Genomic DNA, 17,130 nt, shown 5'->3' with positions numbered 1-17,130 from the left:
TTCTTCACCTCCACCAGGGTTTCCACACCCCCTACTGAACACTCCTTCAGCTTCTACTGATTTTCCTGGCAATATTCATTCTGCTCTCATACCCCTTGCCGCACGCCGTTAGGAATCAAGTGTATTTGGAAACTCCTGCCTCACCTTAAATAGCCAGGTCTCACTGTGAGGCCCAGGTGCCAGGCTCCTGTTCCCCAATCCAAGCCCTGGCTGGGAGGCTCTCTTTAGGCCAGTGGTGCCCATCACCTTGAAGGGGAGAATGGTTGACAGCTATCCAAGTGAGCCTGGAGTGACTCTGGCATTTACGACCAGCTACCACCACAAGAAAGGTGTCAACTTAGGTTCACTTGTGACTCCCATCTTCCTTCTTCACCTGCCTTACACAGGACAGGGAAGTTGGCAATTGGCTGCCTGTGTGGAGTGATGTGAAGGCTCTGAAGGTTTCTCCCTGCCTCAAAATACCTTCTTCACTAAATCTACAGTCTCCCATAGGATCCACTTCCTTGGTAAAGGCTTTGGTTAAAAAGCAAAGGTCTAAGGCATTAAGCTGTGTGTTTAGAATATACCCCTTCCCCCCACCCAACCTCGCTAACTATTAATTCTTTAAGGCCACTGGTGTGGCCTCGTCCAGCAAGCTTTATATGAGCTGGCCAGGCTCACAGGTAATACTCTGTGCATATCTTCATCATTTTAACCCACTGATTTACAATCATCTGTTTGGGTTTGTCTGCCCTCCTAGTCTGACCTCCTCAGAGAACGGACTTCTCTGTTGCCCCTGACATGCAGCCCAGTAAGTGCTCAATTGATGTTGACCAGTGAATGCATGAAATTTGGAGAGGAGACCTCTCCCCGCCACTCCTGACCACTGTGAGAGCTGAGTAAGTCACTTTGCCGCTTCAGTTGTTTTCCCTCAACTGTAAAATGACGAGATTCAGTTAGATGCTCTCAAAGATCCCTCCAAATTCAATGCTGTCATCAGCCATTCACATATTGGCACGAACTGGATTTTCAGTTTGAGGAGGCCCGTCGTCCATCAGGGCTCCGAGGAGGTGGCCTGGATGCGGGACACAGGACAGCTCCTTCTGGGCAAGAGGGTGTGAGAGGACCAGACACTCACGAGCCAGGGGTGCTGCCCACTGGGGTGGGGTGGAGGGGACTAGGACAGCAGAGGGCACTGGAGGGGCAAGCCAACCAGACAGGGACACTAGAACCCATGAAGAGGAAAGCCCCCTGCTTCATGTGCCAGGAGAATCCATCCAGTCATTTACTACAGATTCATCCCAGCCATAAAGTTGACAGAATTTAAGAGTTGAAAGGTCTTTGGAGATCCTTTAGTTTATCCCCAGGGCAGAAAGGTCTTGTCCAAGGTCACATGTGGTCAGTTCGTGGGACAGCCAAGAATAGCCCTTGGACCTGCCAATGCCAGCTTCTAATGCTGAAAAGTCCAGCAACTTTGCAGAGCGGACGGAATGTCATCTGACGGGACCCTTCCTCTGCCGGCCCTGGCTTCCCTCTCTCCATTACACGCCCCTGCTCCAGCCATGGCAGGCACCGTGCTCTTTCTTTCTCAGGCCTACAATGCTTACCTCTGTCCACATGTCACCCTCCCACGATCCTTTCTAACCTTCCCTCAATAAACCATTCAAAGGAAGCCATATCTGCAAACCTCTCTCCCAGTTCCCAAAAAAGCACTAAAGACTCCCTCCTCTGGGCTTCCACACCTTGCCTTTATAGAGCTCTTCAAGCCACATCCTACTGCTGCTTGCATTCCCAGCACACAGTAGACTCGTGATAAACGTTTGCTGAATAAGAGGAGTTGACTTTAAGCATTTTCTATAGGTAAGTCGCTTAATCATGACTAGCTAATGTTTTTTTTTTTTTTTGCGGTACGCGGGCCTCTCACTGTTGTGGCCTCTCCCGTTGTGGAGCACAGGCTCCGGACGCGCAGGCTCAGTGGCCATGGTTCACGGGCCCAGCCGCTCCGCGGCATGTGGGATCTTCCTGGACCGGGGCACAAAGCCGCGTCTCCTGCATCGGCAGGCGGACTCTCAACCACTGCGCCACCAGGGAAGCCCGCTAATCATTTTTAATCCCATAACTTGGGCCAAGGGACTCCCAACTGTCAGCCAGTTTCCCCAAATGCAAATTCAGAAAATAAGTTTCAGTCAATGCTTCCTGAATCTTTTTCCAATTCTCCCTGCCATTTCCCCTGAATACATCCCCTTCTACCAACAGCCTAGTTCAGACAACAGACACAGGAGGGTTGGCAGCCAGAGAGCACAATTCTGGAGTAATAACTTCTCCTTAAGATGCTGTTGTACCCATGTACGCCCAGGAGACCTCTGTCACTGCCAGATATGCCACCTCTCCGGGTTTGCATTTGGTTGCAGGGGTACCTGGGAAGCTCAGACAGAAACATGGGGAGCTTTCACTCCATTACTCTTTTCCTAGTTGCACTAAAAACATATTCATTCACCAAAGTGTACTGTATTATGCAGAGTGGTTCTCTTAAAAGGCACAATAAAGGTGAAATATGTAGATAGTCTAATAATTTTACAATAAACTACACTTTAGAACAAATTGCTCTGGCACTGGAAAGTTGTCCGACTGATGGATTGTAGCTGTTGGCTAGCTGTATGTGTGTGTGTGTGTGTGTGGGGGGGGGGGGTATGCTTTCAGTAAAAGACCGCAAGATATGAAAGACGCTCACATACCGTGGGAACTGTAGTTCTAACTACAAGTAGGCGAGAGACCAATTATGAAATGTTTCTGATAACAACTTTGGCGTTTTGGAAAGCTAGAGGCAGTAAACCAGGACACCAAGGTCTAAGCATGAACATACTCAACAGGGAAGTGGGAAAGAGGGAAGAAAAGGGAGTAATGTTTACCAGCAGCCCACTGAGGATTAGAAACCTTCCATGTTCCTCACAAAGGGATGTTATAGAAATTACCATCCCCATTTTACAAAAGGGAAAACTGAGACTCCAGTAGGTTAACGTGCCATGTGTGCATCTCACGTATGGCAGGGCCCAGATTCAAACTCAAGTCCTCTCTGATCTGAGTCCCCGGCTGCCTCCTTTAAGCCATGTTTCCATCCTCTGTGTCAACACAGCCATGAGGCTCACCAAACCTCATGTGTCAAGTCATGGGGACAGCGGAGAGGACTAGATAATTTCATAATGACCTCGAAAACCTGAAGTAGAGGTCTTGTTTCAAAGACCCTTGGGTTCTGGCTCCGTGAGTCTGGTGCCAGGTGTTGGCTTGAAGAGGTCACTTGACCCAGGCTGACCCAGGCATGGTGTGGCCAGTAAAGAAAGTATGGTCAGTCTTGGTGCCAACCCTGGGCCTCAGGTTTCGACACCTCTCTCACTCATCAGAACCCCCTGAAACCCTGTATCTTAGATCCTGAATGAAACCGCCCTTCCCAGTCTTGCACATACTTAACTTCAAATCTGTCCAGCCCAGAATGGAGGAAGGGCATTCCAGACCGAGTAGTTACCATGTGGGCTATGAAAATGCCAAGGCATCCTCGGGAAAGGGGGGGCCAGGCCCAGCTCCTCCTGCCTAAGCTGTGGAACTTTGTGCTCATGGGCTTAGTTGGGATGAGCTAATTCCTACTGGATGAAGGAGATGAGCCATCTCACCCGGCCACCCCTCCTAGTCCAAGAACTCTATCATGTCATGAACTTCTCCACTCATTGACTCAATAAATATCGATTGAGCACCTACTGTGTGCCAGTAGGTGACTGGCGTACAGTGATGGACAAGTGATGGTCTTGCCTTTACGAAGTTCAAAGTCTGGTGGAGAGGTCAGATATAGAAGGAGGAATTCCCACGAGATGGATGCTACAAAATACGGAAGACAAGGCGCTGTGAGAGCGTTTAACAGCAGACTCAACACAGCGGGTGTCAGGGGAAAGTTCTTTAGGAAGCGACATTTAAGGAAGACCTAAAAGATGAGTAGGGTTGGTCCGTCAGGGGATCAGGAGAGCAGGACGGTGAGCATTCACGTCCTCTGGAATCATTTGTTTCTTCCCTCCCTGTCCGCCCCGGCTCCCCTTTCTGTAATAATTTTAGCAACTTCAGTTACTTATGGCTAATCTCTCTGATCAACCTCTAGAAAAATAAACACAGGCTCAGTCTGCTTGACAATAACATGGACCCAGAGGAGAAAAATCGGCTGCAGATATCCATTCTGCCCAAACAAGATAGAGACTAGGGCACGGAGGGGTTATTTCCGCAAGACTCAGCAGGACCTGGCTACTCCTTGGGCATCCACGGAGCTGTTAGTTTCTACTGCTTCCAGGGCCCCATGGGCCCTCGATCCAATGGATCATCCTCCCCGCTCTCCAGGAAACATTCCCAACCACAGGGTGCTATGAATTGTGATGCCCTCAACCATGTGTAGGATGAAATAAGTCCAGGGCTGGAAAGATCCTCAGAGATCACCCAATACAACATCATCATTTTCAGATGAAGCAGCTGAAGCCCAGCAAGGAGAAATGGCACGCCTAGATAAACGCAGTAGAGTGAGGTGGCTGAGAGCTAACGGCCTGGGTTTGTGATCTGGCTCTACTACCTTGTACAGAGTATCAAACCTTGATGAGCCTCAGGTTTCTCATCTCTAAAATGTGGATAAAATAGTGCTCTGCTCGAGTTGTTGTGTGAGGTTTAAACGAGAAAATAACTGAGAAGCACTTATTGCAGAGCCTTGCATGTAGAAGGCAGTCAATAAATATCAACTATCACTGTTACTATGTCACCCAGCTATTTAGTAGAAGGGCCATAACTAGAAGCCACAGCTGCTTCACTGCCCATCCTCTGTATGATGAGGCCTCCTGCTGATGTAACCCTTCCTCATGCAAATGTAACCCTACAGGTGCTGGTGTAACCTTGTCGCATGCAGGTGTAACCCTACAGGTGCCGGTGTAACCCTTCTCCATACAGGTGTAAGCTTTCAGGTGCTGGTGTAACCCTTCTCCATGCAGGTGTAACCCTACAGGTGCTGGTGTAACCTTGTCCCATGCAGGTGTAACCCTACAGGTGCCGGTGTAACCCTTCTCCATGCACGTGTAAGCTTTCAGGTGCTGGTGTAACCCTTCTCCATGCAGGTGTAACCCTACAGGTGCTGGTGTAACCCTTCTCCATGCACGTGTAAGCTTTCAGGTGCTGGTGTAACCCTTCTCCATGCAGGTGTAACCCTACAGGTGCTGGTGTAACCCTTCTCCATGCACGTGTAAGCTTTCAGGTGCTGGTGTAACCCTTCTCCATGCAGGTGTAACCCTACAGGTGCTGGTGTAACCCTTCTCCATGCACGTGTAAGCTTTCAGGTGCTGGTGTAACCCTTCTCCATGCAGGTGTAACCCTACAGGTGCTGGTGTAACCCTTCTCCATGCACGTGTAAGCTTTCAGGTGCTGGTGTAACCCTTCTCCATGCAGGTGTAACCCTACAGGTGCTGGTGTAACCTTGTCCCATGCAGGTGTAACCCTACAGGTGCTGGTGTCACCCTGCCCCATGCCTTCTGACACCCAGCCGGCACTTGGCCCCTTCTCTCTAGATTCCCCAAAGGAAAAAAACTCTGAGATGCTGGTGCCTCTATACAAACAGCACTACCCTCCAGCATGCTGGTGGTGGCATCACGAGCGTGGCGCTCTAGCCTTACCTGTGGCAGGAAAATGAAACGGTGGTCACCACATCCAGCGAGCCATGCTGCCTGCAATGTCGGTGGCAGCCCAGGTGGCCCACCGACCATACAGCTCCCTGCTTCCGGTGCCCACTTACTACCTTTCCTTGACATTTCATGATTCTGGCCCTGCCCCTGAATCTCCACACTTCTCCCTGCCAAGGCAGCAGCTCCCTCCTTTGGCACTGGGCTCATCTGTGCTCGCTGACAATAGATTAGGGTGATTTTCTTTTCTTTATTAGGCAGTGACTACAAATCTCCTGGGTTCATTAGTAGCTGGATAATTCTCCCAGATTTATTAGCTCAAATTGCACTTCCTCCTTCACCTTTTCTCTTCAGATGGCATCTCTGCTGTCTCAGCAGCTGACTGGGCTTTGCCCAAAGGCCCTTAATTCTTCACGTCCTTTATCCAAACTACCATCAGTCTTGCGGAACAATGGTTCCTGCAGCCAAACCCGCAGGCTGACTGGAGGACAGAGACTCCTCCCAGACTAAAGAGCGGAATGAGCACAGAGAATCTATACCTGTCCAGTGCAGTCCCCACCTGGAAGTGCCAGACAGGACCGTCAGGCCAGCGGCTCACCTGGGCAAGACCATTCGAGGTGCAGACCCTTTTAGTTATAAGGGAGCTGACGCCTTTATAATGAAGTGCTGATCTCCATGGATACAGTCAGTTAGCCTCTAAACAGACATGCCAGGGCTTGGGATGCTAATTGCTTTTCCAGCATACGCAAAAGAGACCTATGATGATCATTAATCATTTAATAATGTGGCAGATACGGGTAGCCGATCAGCACACTCATTTCCTCTTCTCCCTGGACACATGGTACGTGATGTTTCCCCATCTCACTTTCGGTAGGTGTGAGTATGTGACTAAATTCTCGCCAGTGGGATTGTGAGGGGAAATACTGTGTGCCACTTCCAGGCCTGGCCCCCAAAGCCCTCCTGTGTCTGAGCCTTCATGTTTTTCCCCATCCTGGCCTCTCAGAGGACACATTAGAAGCTAGAAGAAGCCTGGGCTCCCAGAGGACCTTCTGGAAGGCTGCCTGATATCAGGAACACACTTGGGGGCCTTCAGTTGAGTGAGAAATATACATCTACTGTGTGAAGCCATGGGATTGGGGTTTATCTGTTAAAGCAGCTGGCATTGCCTACTGGATACAAAGCGTTATCCATCGCTATTTTTAAATTTTACCAACATTTCTTGAGATGGATATTATTATGCACATTTTACATACGAGGAAACTGAGGCCCCCAAGAGCATCAGGGCGCACAGCTAGGAAGCTCCCGAACTGGGGATTTTCACCAGGTCTGATGGACTCGAGGACTGGTTTTTACACACCAGCTTCTTTCTCCCATTATAAAGCTTCTTAATCAGGACTCTCGACTTCAGCCATGTGGTCTTGCTTCTTTCAGTTGGAAAACTCCAAATAGAAATAAGAAACACATCTGAACACTTCGTACCATTCAGATGGCTATTATCATAAAAACAAAAAATAATAGGTTTTGGTAGGATGCGGAGGAACTCAAACCCTCATGCATGACTGGTGGGAATAAAAACGGTACGGCTAGAAAGGAGTTTGGCTGTTCCTAAAAAAGTAAGCATAGAATTACCATATGATCCGGGGATTTCACTACTAGATATATACCCAAAAGGATTGAAAGCAGGACTCGATCAGGTATTTGTTCACCTATGTTCACTGCAGCACTATTCATAATAGACAAAAGGAAGAAGCAGGGGGCTTCCCTGGTGGCGCAGTGGTTGAGAGTCCACCTGCCGATGCAGGGGACGCGGGTTCGTGCCCCGGTCCGGGAAGATCCCACGTGCCGCGGAGCGGCTGGGCCCGTGAGCCATGGCCGCTGAGCCTGCGCGTCCGGAGCCTGTGCTCCGCAACGGGAGAGGCCACAACAGTGAGAGGCCCACGTACCGCAAAAAAAAAAAACAAAAACAAAAAAAAAGGAAGAAGCAACATAAGTGTCCACATGATGGATGAAGAGATAAATCAAGTGTGGTACATACATAAAATGGTTTATTATTCAGCCTTAAAAAGGAAGGAAATTCTGACACAGAGACCCCTGAAGACATTATGCTAGGTGAAGTAAGGCAGGCACCAGAGGACAAGTATTATAATTTCACTTACATGAAGCACTTAGAAGAGGCAAATTCATAGAGACAGAAAGCAGAATGGTGGCTGCCAGGGACCGGGAGGAGGAGGGATAGGGAGTTAGTGTTTAACGGGTATAAAGTTTCAGTTTGGGAGGATGAAAAATGTTCTAGAGATGGATGGTGGTGACGGTTGTACAACAATGTGAGTATACTTATTGCTACTGAATGAACTTTTTAAAATGGTAAATTTTATGTATATTTACCACTATAAAAAAAAGAGTTAAAGAAAGAATGAAGTTCTGATACATGCTATGACATGGATAAACCTAGAAAACACGCTGAGTGAAATAAGCCAGACGCAAAAGGACAAATATTACAGGATTCCACTATTATGAAATATCTAGGATAGGCAAATTTATAGAGTCAGAAAACAGATTAGGAGTTATCAGGGCTGGGGGGGAGGGGGAATGGGGAATTACTGCTTAATAGTTAAAGAGCTGGGGCTTCCCTGGTGGCGCAGTGGTTGGGAATCCGCCTGCCAGTGCAGGAGACACGGGATCGTGCCCCGGTCCGGGAAGATCCCACATGCCGCGGAGGGGCTGGGCCCGTGAGCCACAACTACTGAGCCTGCGCGTCTGGTGCTTGTGCTCCGCAACGGGAGAGGCCGCGACAGTGAGAGGCCCGTGCACCACTATGAAGGGTGGCCCCCGCTCGCCACAACTGGAGAAAGCCCTCGCACAGAAACGAAGACCCAACACAGCCAAAAACAAACAAATTAATTAATTAATTAAAAAAATACCCTTCCTTATTTAAAAAAAAATATTTAAAGAGCTTCTGTTTGAGGTAATGAAAAAGTTTTAGAAATAGGTAGTGATGATGGTTGCACAACATTTTAAATGTAATTAATGCCACTTAATTGTAAACTTAAAAATGGTTAAAATGGCAAATCTTACGTTCCATATATTTTACCAGAATAAAAACGTTCAAAAAACAAAGAAAGCAACAAATCTGGATAAAGGCAGGAACCAATTTTCGAGGTCACTCATGCATCTGTGTCCTTTGTGTCTTTGCAGAATAATTTTCTTGTTCACCTTGCTTTGTCCCTTATTTGGTCCATCTTTGGCCTGGACTCTTGACCCCTTACCTTGGCCAACCACCAGGACCTGCCTCCTTCTCGTTCCTCTCCAGATCCCTGGCCAGGTGCATATCCAGGTTCTCAATTTACCATAAAAGTTCTCATGATTTGGACCCCAGGAGCTGACCCTCTGGCTGGGTTCCCGCCTTAGCCAGGTGCCTTCAGGGGACCCATTCCAACCTGTTCATCAGAGGTTTGTACCCCTGATGGGACTGACCCCTGACCCATCAGAACCAGAAGCAGGGACAAGAAGCTGTTTCACGGATCACACCTCTGACACTAGTACAAACTACGCCAGATTCTATTTCGAAATAGAGATATAAATAAAAGACCTGTATATTTGTTTGCTGTTTGCTATGACTGTCTGCCCTCAATGGCTACCAACTTCCTGTATGTAACTTCTTCCTTTGTTCTGCAGCGAGTCTGTCCCTGTTCCTGGGTCTCTGCCCTCTTGCTGAAGTGACTCTCACATTTGTCACACACCTCACTGAGCCTGGGCTCCCACTGGACCCCCAGACCTGGCTCTTCCCTGGACCTGCGGAGTTCCTCCCCAGCTCTTCCCGTCACAGATGCAGGATCCTCCCAGCCAGCCTCAGCTCTCCTGGCCCAACCTCTCCTTGCATCAGTCACCTCCGTCACTCAAAGCTCAAGGCTGGCACCCTCACTCTCCCTGCTGGCCAGACCCCGATAGAAAGAAACTGTGCTTTCTATAAGGTCAAAATGAATTGATAGTTTAGAAGTTTGATTCATGATGGCTATTTCTGTCCCAACTCTTGAGATGGATAATCAACTGATGGAGTCCAGAGCAGTCAGACAAACCCATTGATTACAGATGCCCTAAATCAATCGTAACACCTGGTGGGACAGAGGTATGAAGACCTGACCAACTACTCAGTAATTACGAATACCAGCAAACCCTACAATGGTTATGCACAATAACTGAGCTACCGAGTTCTAGTCATTCTCTGGAAATCAATAAAATGGCATTTTAGGAGTCACTTTTATAGGCCATTAGAGGCTGGGCGGCAAAATAAATATCTCCTGCTCTTTTCAGTACATGGGAAGCACAAATAGCACTTTTTAAAATAATACCTTCCCTTTACTAAACGTGTACTGTGAGTCAGTTTCTGTGTGGGTATTATCTACTGAGGCAGGTGTTATTAGCGTCCAACAGCTGATGAGGTCACTGAGGCTCAGAGAGGTTAAGTAACTTGCACAGGATCACACAGCTGATCGCTAGTCAAACTGGAATTCTTAGTCATGTCTACGAATGCCAAAGCCCACACCTTTGTGCTCACTCTCAAAAAGCTAATCTGAGTGCCCGCTGCATCACTGTGGCAGAATTCAGAGAGATGGGACGTGATGGGGATCCTTGAGGAATTCAGAGAAGAAATAAATAAAAATGAAAGTCTAGGTGGCATCTGTATTTGGGGAAAGGGACTGGAGAAGCACAGAGGCTCACTTATGAACCTCTACATAAAGCCCCTAATGCTCTGGCCCAAGACTCCAACAGCAACTGGGCAGAAAGGATGGACTTAAAAAGAGGTTTTTTACTCCTCATAGGGTCTGTCCCTTCCAGAGAGCCAAGGCACTAATGAGAAGCCTCCAGCGTGTTCTCTCACTGGCTGATTTTTGCAACAGCTCTGCTTCTCTTTTCTTGGCTATTACTCAGCCATCATCATTCATGCAGTTACTTTTCTGATTTCCTCTTGCAAACTTACAAACCGTGTGAATCCTGTTAATTCCAAGTTGAAAGAACTCTCTGACTGAGGCACGCTCCCAAAGCTCATCTCGTTCTGTGCCCACCCAAGAAGGACAAAAGCTCTTTGAAAGCTGAAAGTATTGGAGTGTTACAAAAAAAATACAGTGCCTTAGCGTACGGTATTTGTGCTTCTCTTTCTGGCTTACTTCACTCCGTATGACAGGCTCTAGGTCCATCCACCTCACTACAAATAACTCAACTTCATTTCTTTTTATGGCTGAGTAATATTCCGTTGCATATATGTGCCACATCTTTATCCATTCATCTGTCGACGGACACTTAGGTTGCTTCCATGTCCTGGCTGTTGTAAATAGTGCTGCAATGAACATTGTGATACACGTATTTTTTGAATTATGGTTTTCTCAGGGTATATGCCTCTAGAGGGATTGCTGGGTCATATGGTAGTTCTATTTTTAGTTTTATAAGGAACCTCCATACTGTTCTCCACAGTGGTTGTATCAATTTACATTCCCACCAACAGTGCAGGAGGATTCCCTTTTCACCACACTCTTTCCAGCATTTATTGTTTCTAGATTTTTTGATAATGGCCCTTCTGACCAGTGTGAGGTGATACCTCATTGTAGTTTTGATTTGCATTTCTCTAATAATTAGTGATGTTGAGCATCTTTTCATGTGCCTCTTGGCCATCTGTAATGGGATCTAAAAAAAAAAATGGTACTGATGAACCTAGTGGCAGGGCAGGACATAGACATAGAGAATGGACTTGAGGACACGGGGTGGGAGGGGGAAGCTGGGGTGAAGTGAGAGTATCATCGACATATATACACTACCAAATGTAAAATAGTTAGCTAGTGGGAAGCAGCTGCATAGCACAGGGAGATCAGCTTGGTGCTTTGCGACCACCTAGAGGGGTGGGATAGGGAGGGTGGGAGGGAGACACAAGACGGAGGGGATATGGGGATATATGTATGCATACGGCTGATTCACTTTGTTGTACAACCAAAACTAACACAGTATTGTGAAGCAATTATACTCCAATAAAGATCTATTAAAAAATGCAATGCCTTCAAAACATATAGTACTTGGCAATTTACAATGCAGTTTTCTTTATCCTCACAACAATCCCGTAAGATTTGATTATCCCCACTTTACAAAGGAGAAAGCTGGGGCTCAGAGAGTCAACGTGACTCCCCCAAAGTCACACAGTGAGTATAAGGCAGGGTGGGGACTTGACCCAGGTCTCCTGACTTCACAGGCCAGTGCTTTCTCCACAAGATTCCTCATCACAATCGTTATTACCATGTTTGAGAAGAGGGAGTGGTGGGTTGCAGCGTGGGTGACGCTTTCTTAAACATCTCCAGGCCAAGCAACCGCGCAGTATTCTCATTCCCGTCCTGGGAACTTAGCTTCCAAAAGACTAGCCTCCTTCAATCTGCAAAGACACCCCCGCGACTCCTTGCTGCCCCGCTCCTTCCTCCTCTGCTGCCCTGGCTAACTGACATGGGGGGTGTCCCTGGCAGATGGGCACAAGGCAGATGGCCCCTGGCTTGCCTTTTCCCCCTCCTCCCCTCTACTTCCCAGGCTCCCCAAATGGAACACAATTGGAGTTTCATCTCTCTCTATTCTTCTGCTAATTTGCTGGGCTCCCCCAGATGCCTCCTTACATTAGGCAAATGCTTTTGCATTGCTCTGGGAATAGTCTAATCCTTTTCTACCCTTTTCCATGTTAATGTAGTGATTTACAACAGCAGTGTTAGATAGGAAAAATAAATAAATAAGCAAACAAAGAAGTTCCTTGTGCTTTACATTTTGAGGGGTAGTGACTGGGGAGGGGGCGTGAGGGGGACATCTGGGGCTCTAGCAATGGGCTATTTCTGGATCAGGGTGCTGCTGACACAGGTGTGCTCACCTGGAGAACGTTCATTCAGCTGTGCACATATGATTTGTGTGGCCTTCTATATGTATGCTACACCTCAGTGGAAAAATTCCAACAATGGAACAGGCAGGTTTGTGATGGGGCAAGCCTGCCGTGGAGGGAGTCCCTACACCAGAAAAGCAGCTATACTGGATTCTTCGAGGGGCCTTTCAACCCTGAGAGCAAAGGCCTGTAGGATGCTGCAGGGGGAACAATTCCACCGCAGCCCAAAGAAAGGGCTGTTCACGACACTACAGCTGGACAAGAACAGGGACCACAGAATCCCAGCTCGTCTCTTTTGGAGGCATCTCCTCAGCCTCTCAGGACATTTCAGGAGTCCTGGCCCCTAAATCCCAGAAGGGACACTGCACAATCACCTAGCTTACCCTACCACCTGTGTTGGCCAAGAAAGGCTTAACTTCTAGGTAACCTTTTCCATTTTAAGATTCAAGAGTCATAACGGTGAGGTTGAATTCTGCTCCCCAAGCACAGCAAGGATCTTGCATTGATACCTGCCTCACATCTTTTAAGTAGGTTACGTTCACGAATGGCTACAAATAGACAAATGAATAATAATTAACTGACACACCCATTCCTGGCGCAGTCCATATGTTTGAAGTCACTCAAATCTCCAGGTATGTGAATAAGCTGTTGCTCACCCCCGAATGTTCTTTCCTTCTTTGTTTGTCTAGGAAAAAGCCTACCTGTCTTTCAGGGTGTAGCTTAAAGGCCCCTTCTTCTATGAAGCATTTCCTGCCTGCTCCAGGTAGAGCAAGTGACCCCTGCTCTAGGGTCTAAAGCATTTTGTGTACACGTCTCATAGAATTTGCCACTATGCAATAGGACAGGTACCTTGCAATAGGTTTTTCCTGGGCCGGCTTGGTTTCTTATTCCTGCTGTAATCCCGAATGCCTGGCCAGGCTCCTGTTACATCAAAGCACGTCTGGATGAAGGGGCTACTTAAATGATCTGGATATCTCGTGCATTTATAAAAGAAATAAGGGCATAAACTAATTAAGCCTCTTCTCTGAATGACTGTTTATAACAGCTCTATCTGTAATAGCCAAAAACTGGAAACTATGTCTCTCTATAGGTGGATAGTTAAGGAAACTGGTACATCTACACCAAGAAATATGACTTGGCAATAATAAAGGGCAAACTATTGATCTATGCAACACCTTTGATGAATCTTGAGGGCAGTACTTTGAGTGAAAAAAATTAACCTCAAAGGTCATTTACTCATGACTCCATTTATGTAAAATTAGAAAATTTAGAAATAGAGAACAGGGTAGCAGTTGTTAGAGGTTAGAGGTGGTGGGAAGAAGGGAAGTGGGTGTGACTTTAAAATGGTAGCTTGAGGGAGATCTTTGTGGTAATGAGATTTTGTATCCTGATTGCAGTAGGAGTTACACACATCTACACAAGTCTTAATAGCTTTGATATTTTGATATCCTGGTTTTGATATTTACTGTAATAATGTAAGATGTAACCATTAGAGAAAAATGGGTTAAAGGTACACGGTACCTCTCTGTATTATCTTTGCAGCTTCCTGTGAATCTATAATAATCTCCAAACAAAAAGTTATAATTTTTTTAAACCTGTTCTCTGAGGTTCTTTCTACTCTCTAACTGAGTGTGTCTATACTTCACACCAACCTTTCACATCTCTTAATGTTTTACAATTTCAAAATACACGCAGATTAAATTACATCATTTCGAAATGACGGCAACTCCATAACATAGCTGTCCTTATGCCCATTTTACAGATAAGGAAAACAAGGCTCAGTGCTTGTTGAAGGGTACACAGATGGTACATGGCAAAAATAGTGCTCCAACCTGACTCAATAGAGTTTCTACAGAACTGTCTTCTCAGCTGCAAAACAAGGGGATTTGGCAAAAATGGCCTCTGGACGTGTATCCAGTTATAACACCTTTGTACATAGGACACGCGTACATCTTGTGCTCTAGCTTTCCTACTTCTGAACCAGCCAGCATAAGGGTCTGGCAGTGTAGAGACTGGACTGCAGGCCAGTAACTGGACCTATAGAGGAGAGCATCCATCAGAGGGCTCAGTGCTATGTTGCTGGTGGCATCTGAATGGAGGCATTAGATTCCCCAAATTTCCATCCTCTCCAGGCTAAGAATTGTTGTGATGAGAATCCCAGTGGCTCCTGGGTTTCCATGTTTCTCAGATGCCTTGCCTCTCTGGCTGGCTTCTGCTCCTCTGTTCCATTTCCCTACTTCCCATCTCCCAGGCTTCATTCCGTCACTCCCCACTGACCCTAATTAATGATACTCTCTATGCCAAGGAGGTGAGCTGCGAAAATGTCTTACCAGATTAGTGAAGATGTATGTGTAATAGGCTGACACCATCCCTAGTTCCGCTGCCTGCAAAGGGAAGAGAAGGAGATTAGAGAGGAAAATAAAAACCTGCTGGAAGTGCATGAGCAGGGAGGGCTCCAAGTGTCAGCCCTTGGTCTGGCCCACTACCCTTCAGCACCAGCAGCGTAGAACATCTTGATTGATTGTTTCTTACATTGCCCTCGGCCTTGGAGGACGGAGCACAGAAACCCTGGCCTCTAGAGTAAGGTCCCTCCCCCTCCCCCCCCACACCCCACCCCTGCAGTGACACTCCTAGTAGCTGATATTCTCAGGTAAAACACATTCCCATGGATATAACTGGGTATTCTGGAAACCAAAGTGACTTTACGGGAAATGAAACAAATAATAAAACAGACTATAATAATTATCCCCATGACCATTAACAATACCAATGGCTAACACTCACTCACTATTCAGTCTGTACCAAGCACTAGAAAGCATTTTACTCGGGTTAACCGGACGAGGTAGGCACTATTACTCCTTCACCACCCCCACTGACAGCTGAGCACTGACAGCTGAAGCACCAAAGGCTGTGCAACTTGTCCAGAAGATCACGCGTCTCATAAATGGAAATGTCTCATACTCCCCTTGGAGGGCTATGATATTGATGGAACTACTGACACACTTCTCTTAGGGGCCGAGGCATAGATAGCAGAGCGTCTGTGGGTTGTAGGCAATTCCCAAATTAACTCCACCCCTAGCGGGATGAGAGTGAGTGAGACTCAAGTGTATTCTTGAATCTGCAGTAATGTTGGAAACAGGTGAATCATCTGCAAACTTTGGTCCTTTATTAGTAGCGAGGAGCGAGTTGCCTGGGACGTGCCCTTGGTCACAGCGCATCAGCAAGTCTCAGCCCACGGTTGAGAGCTGTGACTTCGGAAGGGTCTCTTTTTGTCTGATCTTTGTAGCCATCATAAATGCCCCTAAGCAAGCTTCCCTGTCGGCGTGCCTGGCTTGGAGTGTGACAGGTGCTATAGACGCTGACAAGGAGATCACGGAAATAATGAGCCCAGCTCTCCCCAGGGCCCTCATCCCTCCTGACCGTCGGTTAGATCTGCGTCATGTAGCCCACAGCCCTGGGCCCCTGGGAAACCGTTTTTGTCATGACTACTGAGGTGCATGGGAGGAAAATACAAGGCCAGGGATGATTAGATTTTCCCCTTACATCGTCTTGACCCCCCAAGGCACTCCAATAATTTTGTGAGCATTCTCACAGGAACCTTCACAGGCTCCTTGAAGGATAGGCCAGGGTAATTATATCACTGCCATTCCAATGGGAAACAAATGTCTGGGGTGAGATTGCACGGGGGGTCCTGATGGAGCCCAAGGACCCTGACGGGAGGTTCTTCCTTCTTCTAGCAAAGCTACATTGCCTCCTCCACTTCCAAGAAGATGGTGGGGCACGATGCTCAACTCTATCCCTTCCCTCCCCCACCGTCCGTGCCTCTCACCACTGCCTAGGCCAGCGAGAGCTCCCAGGTTACAGGGATGGGCTGGGGGCAGGGGGCTGGGAGAGGGCACCATCAGATGGTTAAAATCTACTTTGTGAAATCTGATGTCCTAAAAATAAGAGACAAGAGATCCTTGGTTTTTGAGACCTGAATTCTGGGTAAACATGGAGTTCGTTGCCAGAAGAGCCGCTCAATGAAGTAGGGGATTACTCTGGGAATCTTCCTGAAATCAAGAGGCAGCGGAGTGCTGTCTAGCTCTGGGGCCAGGCTCAGGAGAGCACACCAACACTCCCAGAAGCTCCGTACATCTTCTGATCACACTGCTTCCCACACTGAGTTCATCCTCCCTGAGGCCCCTCAAGGCCGGCTTGTAGCTCCGTGAAAGAGGAGTCTGGAGCTCCAGGGAAACGTGCGGACTGAGTCCAGGACGGATGCAGGGCCGGCCTGCTGGGGCTGCTAGGAATTCAAATGGGAGCAAGGTTTCCCAAAACCTCGCTGGTCACTGATGGATTTGGTTCCAAGGTCACAAGGGCTGAGTCTGACAGGTGGCCTCAGGAAAGCCTGCACCCAGCAGAACCATTTGCTAATAATGATAATTACAAGGGAATTTCCTTCAAAGGCACAGCCATAAAAAAAAATTAAAGGCGTTTTTAATGAAAATACCCAGTATTGGCAAGGGTGCTATAAGACACCTATATGCTGCTGGTGGGAGTGTAAATCCTTACAGCCTTTCT

General features: G+C 47.5%; 1 protein-coding gene across 1 annotated transcript in view; it reads right to left on the bottom strand.

Annotated features, from left to right (window-relative positions):
* The window catches only part of GRIK4 (glutamate ionotropic receptor kainate type subunit 4), a 311,751-nt gene that overhangs the window by 124,645 nt on the left and 169,976 nt on the right, over positions 1 to 17,130 (bottom strand). Inside the window, exon 6 of the mRNA XM_060157982.1 lies at positions 14,898 to 14,951. Coding sequence (XP_060013965.1) covers positions 14,898 to 14,951 — 54 coding nt within the window. The remainder of the gene's footprint in view (positions 1 to 14,897; positions 14,952 to 17,130) is intronic.

This window comes from Lagenorhynchus albirostris, chromosome 9, assembly GCF_949774975.1.
Source record: "Lagenorhynchus albirostris chromosome 9, mLagAlb1.1, whole genome shotgun sequence".
Lineage (NCBI taxonomy): Eukaryota > Metazoa > Chordata > Mammalia > Artiodactyla > Delphinidae > Lagenorhynchus > Lagenorhynchus albirostris.
Note: the sequence above shows the minus strand (reverse complement) of the source record. Positions and strands in the feature narration are given on the sequence as shown.